The sequence below is a fragment of the Phaenicophaeus curvirostris genome, chromosome 2, assembly GCF_032191515.1.
Source record: "Phaenicophaeus curvirostris isolate KB17595 chromosome 2, BPBGC_Pcur_1.0, whole genome shotgun sequence".
Lineage (NCBI taxonomy): Eukaryota > Metazoa > Chordata > Aves > Cuculiformes > Cuculidae > Phaenicophaeus > Phaenicophaeus curvirostris.
Genome location: NC_091393.1, coordinates 61,755,874 through 61,766,228, shown reverse-complemented (window position 1 = coordinate 61,766,228; position 10,355 = coordinate 61,755,874). Strand labels below are relative to the sequence as shown.

Below are 10,355 nucleotides of genomic sequence, written 5' to 3'. Positions count from 1 at the left end.
GGAGTTGTCACCGGTGGCGGGCGGGCGGGCTGAGCGCTCGCGGCCGCCATGGCGGGGGCGCTGGGCCGCAAGGCCCTGGACTACGTGCGCAGCAAAGACTTCAGGGACTACCTCATGAGGTGAGCGGGGGCCGCTGTCCCTTCCTTCCCCGGCCGCCCGGTCCCCTCCCTCGGCTTCGGGGCGGCGGCCGGGCGGCTGCGTTTGACCTCTGCCGGGGCGGCGAGGGCGCGGTGCCCGCCGGGGCGCCTCTGTCGCCGCTCTGGCTGGTGGGGCTGCCGCCCGCCCCGCCGGCACCGAGCCTGACCTTGAAACCGCGGCGGCGGGATGGGGGGGATGTGAGGGAGGGATTGAGGCTGCGTGTAGCGGGGGATGCGGGGTTGGAGCGGGAGGTGTGCGGGAGAGATGTGGGGGGGTGTGCGGAATAGAGGGCTGGGGAGGGGTGCGAGAGGGCTGGGGGGGTGCGGGAGGGCCCCGAGTCGTTCCGCCCGGCGGTGGCCGCCGCGGGAGCGCTGTCCTGTCCTCCCCCGTCCTGGCACTGGGGCCGGGCGCAAGGACAGCGGGCGCCGCCGGCAGGCAGGACGGAAGAGGCTTTGCTCAGCCGTGGGTGGAGGCGGGGTTGGTGACAGGTGTAATCTTACTGCCGCTTGTGTATATCTCCGATTATGCGATAATAGGTGCTTTTGTCGGAGGCTTGTTAGAGAGCCGCTTTCATGGGAGCGTGGCTTAAGTCACCTCCCAGGTAGCTCGGTGCTCTTGCTGAACCTCAGTTCGTGTGCACCGAGCATGGCACCTCTAACGAGAATGCTCTAATGATACTGTTGCAGCACACTTGCTTATTTGGTTGAACTGAACGGGAACTGTCTCAAGCAGGCAGAGTGAAGTTTCCTGTCTAACAAACACTTTGACAGAGCTACACAAATAAAAGCGGGCTCTTCAAATAAAGATGGTTGAGCAACTTTTTGCTATAGCTGTTGCTTATTGTTCTACCTACATGTATTGCAACTGACATTTGATATTGAGCAAGCATGTAGGAGGACATACCTGGGAAACTTAGGCTTGGTTAAAGTAGCAGGAAATGGTGTAAGCTTGTGTGGAAGAGGGACTGTAAAGCAAAGGCTCAGCAAGCAGAAGGGCTTGTTTAGCACTTGCAAAATCAAGTCCCGCAGAAACTGTGGGGCATAAAGATGAGTAAAATCCAAGAACGAAGAAAACATCCTTGAAGAAAAATCATGAAAGGTCAGAGCAGGCTTCTATATGGGTTCCTTTTGAAGGTCTTGAAGATATCATGTAAGCCTGATATATTCATTTTAATGTCAACATTTAGTTAATTGTACCAGAATTCATGCAAAGCAGGTATGGCCAGTAAAACAGCAGCCTGCTTCTTAATTAGAAAAGCAAAACCCAAAAATTTGGAAGTGATAATAGCTGCTTTGTAATACCACCAGTTACTTGCTAGAAGTATCTCTTTCCTTACCAAAGACTGAAATAAGCCTTTTCAGCTGTATTTCATCCTACATCTGGTCTTGAGATAAGCTGTCTAAAAAGAGCGTTCCACAGGATCCTGCATTTGTGGAATGCTTTTTGCTTTATGTGCAAAGAAATGTGCTACTGGGTGTGTCATGAAGGGCTGAAGTCAGTTGCTTTCTCCAGTGTGGCTTTTGAGCATTATTTCTTGATTACTAGGATACCAGTGTCTAACTTGTTTTGCTTTATGTTGAGTTTAAAATTTAAATTAACAGTCAACAAAAGACTGTCAGCTGTCTTCTCTGCAGGAGAAATGGAGAGTTTGTACTTTAGACCTGCACCTCTTTACATTTCTTTCTGAAGGCTCTTGTTTCCACACGCGGCAGAACTCTAATGTGAAGAATATTTTCCTCTTGCCTTGCTCACAGAGCAAGAGTTTCCTCAGAGCTCTGAGACTGTTATCTGTTCTCGAAATTCACATCTAATCACTGCAATGAAGCAAGGCTTTATAAATGTGAAACTTGTTTTTGAGGAAACGATGAATTGAGGTATTGTTTGTGATAACAGTGTTGTATTTTAAAAAACTTGCCCCTCAATAGAATAACTGAAGTTACCCAAACTGGTGGAATTGCGTGTGCCATTATTATGGCTTGGGGCAATCAAGACTTGCAGGCATCTGTTGGAATAAGTAGATTCACTTCTAGCTCCATAACTTGAAAACATGAAAGCAAGCGTAATGAGAGCATGCTGCTTTTTTTTGGGTGGATATACCTGGCATTAGAATTCCATTACATCATGGGTTAGCTTTTGGATCTTCTACAAAGGAAAAATACAAGATAATTTTAAAACTATCATTAATAATTAAGTGTTCTGCTAGTTTCACGTCTGGCTTCTCTAAAGGGGTGATTAATAGGGATCTGAGTAACTGTAAATCATGTAAGTATAGGTTTGCCCTAACGATGTCTTAATGTTTTAAAGAAAGCCTATTAAGAATGTAAGCTGTAAGTAGACTTTTCCTGCTTCTTGTAAAATTTAGCAGTACGGCTAACTTAAAACTAGCTGATCAGCATATGAAAGTTTGGTAGCTCTGTACATTAGGAGCTTGAAGTTGCATCTTTCTCCGTAGATCCTAAAAATGTCAGCTATTGCTAAAGCTGTGTTATCTAAGCCACTAATAGTAGGCAACTGAGTCTTCTTCCTTCCTGTCCCAAAGACTTAGAATAATATCTTTTGAAAAACATGCAGTAGAACAGCTTTCCTCTTCTCTTGAGAAACAAAACCTATAGGCCACTCTAGACAAAGTCTGGTATCTTCTTGTGGTAAAAGTCTAAATTACTGCAGTCACATAATGAATTCCAAGGAGTCCCAGAATCTTCTGGTAGTAAAAAAATAAGCAGGGAGACTGCCACCATTTGGGACACTTCTAAAATGTCTCTTCCTGACAACTCTGCAGTAATGCAAATGTACTAATTCTATTAATGTAGATGGCTTTTAAATAGATAGTATATTCCTTTTAAAGCCTGAGCACTTGTGTTGATTAAGCTGCCTAGGTCCTTTCTTTAAATTGAAATGAACTTTAAAAGAAGTAACATCGGTAGTGTAACTAGAATTAGTTGATCTTCAGTTCTCCTCATTAGTAAATTTTTAAACACAAGAACATAAGGGCTTAACAAAATGTCCTCTAACAGTCTATGCTTAAAATTGAAGGACACAGTATCTCTTGTCATCATCTTGCTTACTCTGAGAACTAAACAGTCTACCTCTTGCAGAACAGTAATACCCTTTCCCCTTAGGGGATGGCAGTGTAGAGGAAACGAGAAGCAACAGTTCATCTGTTTTTCAGAATGGTCTCTGGCCTATTAATATCCTGATTGCCAATATGAGGAAAACGTACGCAAAAATTTTGGAAAAATAAATCTTCCCCAACAGACTTTTTGTAGTAGAAATGTAAGGTATTAATCAACTGGTGGTTCCTCTTGTGATATCCAGATACTTACACAGAAATTAATGAGTAAATTAAATAACTGTTGTCTACATTTCTGGAAACTTTAGTACAACCTGTTCCCTTTGTGAAGGGATTGCATGTAGTTCTTGGAAACTACTAATTTGGAACAGTATCACTTCAAGAATAGACACATGCACTTGCTGTGATATTGTTGCTGTTAGATACTGTGCATTTGTTGCAGCTGTATTGGCTGCAGAGCTTTGGGGCTTGATGCCTGCTTCTGGAAGAGTCTTTGACCTTGGTGTGCCCCTCTTCTAGAGTATAATAACTGTTCCAGTCTCACGTGGATGTAGGACAACCTTGCAAGACTTTAGCCAGACCTGCCTACTCTGTTAGAACAGCAGCAGTTGATTCTGTTTTAGGCTTTCACTTGCCTGAAAACAACTTCCCCTTTAAAAATGAAGGTTGGCTTCTGTTGGCACAAAAACGTTGTGCCGAGAGACACATTCGAACTTTAGACAAGGTTTTATAAAAAAAAAAAAAAAATTGAAGTGTGCACTTGTCTTGTGAACTTCAGTTAATTATTGCTGCAGTTCAGTTAATAAGAAAATAAAAAACAAGTGGTTAGGCTAGTCAAGGACACCCTAACAAAGCGTCTTGAACCAGCCTGCAGCTTGTCACAAAGACTCACTGAAATGCACTTCCAGTGTGACTTCCTAAGCAGACCTGACTATTCCCTTACCATAGCTATTTGTAAAACAGTGCTCTAAGGAGATGAAAATTGATGTGAAGGAAGTGACTGTATTCTGCAGCTTGAGGCAGTGGTAGGTGAGCAGCAATCAGTCAGCAACAGGCTTTCTAATAAGTTAGCAATAGGCTACTAAGTCATAATTTGGAACTGATCAGGATTCTTGTTAGAATCCTGTCAGGATTCTTGTTAGAAAGTGAATATTTAAAAGTTCTGAAGCAGTTTAAAAGGTACAGTAGCAAGCAATCTTAAATATATGCTGTAGTCTAGCTTTCAGGGATAGATCATTAAGTGATTACATTAATTAATTGGTACCTGTATGATCACTTAAATGAACCCCATACATGACTGGAGTGTAGTTGCATGTTAGAACACTGAAAATGTGTTATAGCTCGTGTTTGGTCCAGCCATGGTTGGCATGAGCTTAGGGACAGTAAGATCTCTGGCAGCATTTGGTTTGACTTGCTTATGTGGGTATACAAAGAATTCCAAGTCGCTTCTTCAAAGCCTCCACAGAGGAGCTGTAGCTGTTCAGCTTTGTCATGAGCAAACCTTGACTTCTTTTGGCATCCTTTTAAACTAGTTGGAGTGGGATCTTAAACACTTTGAAGTCTACTGAGGATGAATGTCTTCCACAGACCATAACAGGATTTTATTTTGCTAGGAAAAATGTGCTTGAGTGACAGATGCTTGTCACAATGACACCTCTTGAGGGAAATGGGATTTTTAATAGTTACATTAATCAAGGTTAATGCCACAGCAATCTCCTGACTTCTGCTTATCTTCCGTTTGTGGTACGCTTTGTCGATTATGAAAAAAGCCCTAACTTTTGTCTTTTTTTTTTTCTTTCCATGTGCTTTTTCAATGGAAAACAAATAATCGCCACTCAAACAGCACGGTAAGAAAAGGAAGGGGACTTCTGGTTTTACTTTCTCCCCAACTTCAATAACTTGCAGTCTTTTTCCTCAGCACTGTTATGACCTTGCCTGCATTTGAAACGCGTACTGTGAACCTCCACAAGTAATATTTATTTGCAAGTCTGAGGCTAAGGTGACAAAACATTAGCTCCTTCAGAATGTCTCCTAAAGTAATCACTGCAAAATTAAAGGGGCTTCATTCCCACCCACCACCTACCCCAGTACTCTTTGCCAAGGAGACTGGCTCCATATTGATCCATTCTTCTGCACAGCAACATTACTGGTACGGAATGGAACTACTTGGTTTATTTTTAACTAGCTTAAGACAATAAATAGTACCGTATAGCTCTCACTCCAGACTTTTCTTTCCTTTAGCCTTTATTTACTCCCAAAACTGGGAGTGGATATTTTATGCCAGTTACACCGTGAATCATAATAAGGCTTGCTGTTCTATGTAGACCAAAGACAATCTGTATAGGTGTAATTTAATTCTTGTGTGTGGAAACTTCAAAGGGCTGCCTGCCTGGAGACACTTGAAACTGGATAATCATCTCAAGTGGGAAGGTTCCAAATCTGCCTCCCTGGTCAGCAGAGAAAAGTTACTACTGTAGCACAGCTGGAGTGTGAACTGATGATTTTTCAGCTTGTGCGGCCTGAGCTCAAAGTGGTCTGTAGTCTATAGGGCATTACTTGTTTATGTTCTGATGAAGTGTTTATTTTCAATCCCTTACATCAAAAGTAGTCCCTGTCTTAAATTGGAATTTTACCTTAACTGTGTCCTCTAAAGCTTTGTGCGGCTGAGGAAAACTGTAAGAATACTGCAGGAGGTCTGTGCTTCTGTGTCATTTATTTTCCTTTTCCCCCCTTACAGCACTTTTGGGGGCCAGTTGCAAACTGGGGACTTCCTATTGCTGCTATTAATGACATGAAGAAATCTCCAGAAATCATTAGTGGCCGAATGACATTTGGTAAGACCTTTTCAATAAACTGACTACAGAACACAGATTCTATCCTTCAGGCATTTATATATTATAAATTGCTTGTAAACTTGTGATGAATGCAAATACAGATATCAAATATCTTGTTATATGACTGCAGAGGCCACTTAAAAGTGGAAGTACTGGAAAGCTGTGGAGCTCTTCACAGGGCTTTCCAGTAATTTTGGGGGCAGGAGGTGGGTCTTGAGTCTTAGCACTTTTGATCACCAGAATAATTCCTAAATTGTTTAGGTATCTTATACTACTGCATGCACTCGTATCATCTGAGGAAGGTTAACTCTTTGCAAAGCAGTTGCCTGTGAGAGGCTAGCATGACCCTTAATGGGATAGTGTGAGAATTTCTTTTTAAAAGCATAACCAATATTTTTCCACCTGTTTTTGGAACATGTATAGCTTTTGCCTAGATGTCTGTCTCTGTATTTTATTGTTCAAATACTTCTCTAGTATAGATCATAAATCTGACAGCTTTGATTTATTAGCCTAGTTTTAGAATTACGTCTCTTCTTTAATTCAGCTAATAACTTAATTTTGAATAATTCTTCTCCCTGAAGCAAAATACCTTTGGGTTAAGGAAATGTTATAGCCTTACACTTACCAGGTTCTGCTTAGAGTAATTCAGTCTCTTAATTGGCTTCCTAGAGATGGAAGATGAGTTTGAATAATCTTTAGTATTATGAAACTGTTTTGGAAGTAGTACTTTGGTAACAGCTACTCAGCTCAGTGAAGTTAAGACACCTCTTTAATTTAAGTGTATATATATGATTGGGTATGTACAAATATTTTCCCTCTATCTTCTAGGTTCTGTATGTTTAAAAAAAAAGAAAGAAAAAGAGCTGTTCTCTTGAACAATTCATTTCCTTATTCAGAAAGCTAAATATCAACTTTGCAAAACTAGTTCTTGTATTTCATTGCGCTTATGGCAGGAGAATAGGTTAAAATTGTTTCTTGTCTTCTTGGAAAGCAGGTGACAAAAGCTTTATGCTTCTGAATGATCATAATTTCCTGGAGATGGAATCCTCTTTCTCTTAAAGTCCTTTTCAGAATGTTTGCAGTAAGAACTATATTTAAGTAATTAGTACTTTTAAAAATACTCTGTCCTAGAAATTGTCAGAATAGTTGCACTGTACAGGTCATGTCTCATTGGGCTTGACTCTTATTCTCTGAGACAGTTGAGGCAATAAACTACAAAGGCTTCAGTTGCATCACAAGAAAGCTTATGAGCAAAGTAATTATTTTTTTTTCTTTTGTGGAAAGCTGCAGCTCTATGGATTTTCTTGTGTAGCAAAATTAGCTCTGTTCCATGTTTTCCGGCATTAGATCCACAAAGTGGTCAATTTGTAGGATTACTGGAAAGCTCAAAAGTAGTGAGAAGCATTTTACTTGTCATTACATTACACTAGTATGAAAATCAAGCCCCCTGCGAAATGCAGATATTAAAAATAATGTATCTGTCGTGTTTTGCAGCACTGTGTTGTTACTCCTTGACTTTCATGAGATTTGCCTACAAAGTGCAGCCAAGGAACTGGCTTCTTTTTGCATGCCATTTCACTAATGAAGTTGCACAACTTATTCAAGGAGGACGACTGATCAAATACAGGCAAGTCACACTTTAGAAGGGGAAGTTATAAACTCATGGCTCTTGGAATACTCTGTTAGTGGCTTTTAGCTGTGGTGCAAACCTTGCACAGTTTATGAACTTGTTTAACTTCATTACCTTTTGTAACCCTGTTAACAAGCTTGTTGTCAGTAGGCTGAACAATGGACCAGTTGCCTTGCACCTTTCTTGAAGCCTGTGAGGAGTGCACACAGAAAAGGCTGAAAACCTTTATGGTCATGGAAGTAGACAGGGCTTTTGGCAGCTGCTGGCTATTTCGCTTTGTCTTGTGTATTACATTTTTAGCCCACATGTGTTCATCTGTGAAGGGCTTATTTCTGAAAGAGAAACCCAAGCAAAACCTCTCCAAACTGACTCTTCTATATTTGGGGTAGATCCAACTGAGTGTGACTGGAGAAGAAACCACAACCAGTCTTGTTACCTTTGTTATGTAGCAAGTGGTGCAGACACTGCACCAAGCAATCCTGATGAGTAAGGATTATGGCTTTTCTCCTTTCCCTCCAAGAAATCCATGTGGAGCAGTGAGAGGAGGAAGTCTCTGAATTATAAATTAAAAAATTAGACTGAGTAAAACTGGACCTAGACCTGCTTTTGCATGAATAACTGCCAGGTGTCCTTCGTTCCTAAAGTTCTACTCTAAGTACAGATTTTGTATAGCAACTGTAGTTCTATATTCACTCTTATAAAAGCTGTTCTTCTCTTGGCAGGATGGAGAAAAAGAACTAAATATCTAACTTGAAATAAGCCAGGGAATGCGTTCATCCCAAATTACAGCCAAGGAAGACTTGCCATCTACAGTTGCTGTCACAGTTCCAGCGGGGACAGAACAGAAACACATATTTTGAATATGATCCCACCAAGACAAGAATCCTACTAATTTTTGCCTTTTAAAAAGTACTGTTTAGCAATGAAAAGTATTGGATTTAAATCTTGTTGCCTTACAGGTCCTTAATTAACTACCCTTTTAATAAAGAGTTAGTCATCTAAATAACAAGCAATGTTTGAAAAGCAACTTTTCATCTAACAGTCTACAAAAGTGGCCCATGATGGTTTGGCAAAACTTGATTTCAAATCAAAATGAACAGAGGTCAGTAAACAGAACTGTAGGTGGTATTGTTGTTCTAGGTATTAACATATTCTTAAAAGCCATTTAACTTGGGTGCATTCATTCCTATTCTGTCTCCTTTTTTTAACTTTAGCAGTGGCTTGCTAATCTGCAAGAACAAATGTGTAGATATGCAGCCTGGAAGTGACCATCTTTCCCTCTTCCCTTGCTGCATGCCTTGTCTCAGTAAAGAGACTTTATTAACATATGTTTTTAAGTCGCACATTATTTAAAGAAGACTCAAAGGCAAAAGCATAGCACTGAATGAAGGAAAGCAGTGAAGTCTGATACTGTTCTTGAAGTTTTAAGTGGATTTTAGTATTTTTCCTGCTGTTTGAGTTGTTCTAGCTGTATGTAATCCTTACACAGGCAAAAACTTGACTTGTTTGCAGTCTAAGATCTGAAGGACACAGGGTGCCTTTCAGTGGTTTTTGACTTCCTTGGAAGAGTGGGTTTTCTGCATGACCTGCCTGAAAGTTACATTGCTGTAAAGATATAGACAACAAAGAATGTATGTGATGGATTTTATTTCAGTGCAGTGTTTTTGAACAATAAACATGTTCCAAATGGCAATAAATCCCTTCTACATTTTGAAAAGTTTTTTGTTTATCATATTGTGATACCAGATACCAAAGTGAAATTTTAGTATGCAGTGTCACTTTATTACTTAAAGTGTGAAGCAAAAACAGCCTGGAAAAGTAAATGGCATTGTCCTTTTTATGTGCTGAGTTTATGCATGTGTCCTTTGGATCCTAATACCTACCCCTTACCCTCCCCTCCCCCCTCCAAGGAAAAGGTGGAGTGGGTACTTGACTGAGTATTCCTGCCATGACAGGCAGGGTTAAATTCAAGGCTCTCTGTGCAGCTGAGTAAATATTATATATTGTCTTCTATCAGTTAGAAGGTGGTTAATGAAAAGACTTGCTTTAATCCTAGGTTGATACTGTGTTCTCAATTGCACCATGGATAAATTTTGTAACAGGTATACAAGAAATAGGCTTATAGGGCATGCCCAGCTGGATGGGCAAAACTTGTATGGGCTGCTACTTGTTCCTTTTGAAAAGTTAGTGCATAAAGCTGCCAGTTTGGTACTGCTAACTTATCACAAAAGTAGTCATCTCCTTTCTGATTTCCTAGAGCAGAAGAAGCATTAGACTGTTGCATAAATGCATAATGAGATACAAGCAGATAAGCATAACTGTTTATCTGGGCATCTTATTGTTTATTATCTTATTTCGGGAGAGAAAATACCTTATACATGAGTTTGAAATTCATAGGTATGAAATGTTAGTGCTGCACCTGGGTAAAGCTTGAAGTAGGTGGAATACTCTAGCTGCACCTGGTGTTTTGATTGCTGTTCACTAGCTGCTGATTGTCTTAACTTCCCTAACTAGGAAATACCATTTCTGAGAGTTTGTCTCCTCTCATTTTCCTGGTATCTGCCCGTCCCATATTTTCTCGTGTATTTCCTTCTACCTTTCCTTTCTTTCCCCCATCCATTCACTGTGACAAGGCTCAAATTCTTTCATACTGGAGTAATGCATGAGTGAATTGCAGGTGGAA

The 10,355-nt window shown here is 40.7% G+C and overlaps 1 protein-coding gene and 1 long non-coding RNA gene across 2 annotated transcripts; both read left to right on the top strand.

Moving 5' to 3' along the window:
* On the top strand, positions 1–9,389 carry MPC1 (mitochondrial pyruvate carrier 1). Its single transcript, XM_069852247.1, has 5 exons — positions 1–119; positions 5,052–5,055; positions 5,946–6,042; positions 7,537–7,669; positions 8,395–9,389. Exons 1-5 carry the CDS (start codon positions 49–51, stop codon positions 8,411–8,413), a joined length of 324 nt encoding a protein of 107 aa, XP_069708348.1. The 5' UTR covers positions 1–48; the 3' UTR covers positions 8,414–9,389.
* Positions 6,935–7,481, top strand: LOC138717482 (uncharacterized). The gene is made up of 3 exons (XR_011336870.1): positions 6,935–6,966; positions 7,004–7,268; positions 7,299–7,481. It is a non-coding gene; the product is annotated as an uncharacterized lncRNA (long non-coding RNA).
* Positions 9,390–10,355: the final 966 nt, after the last annotated feature.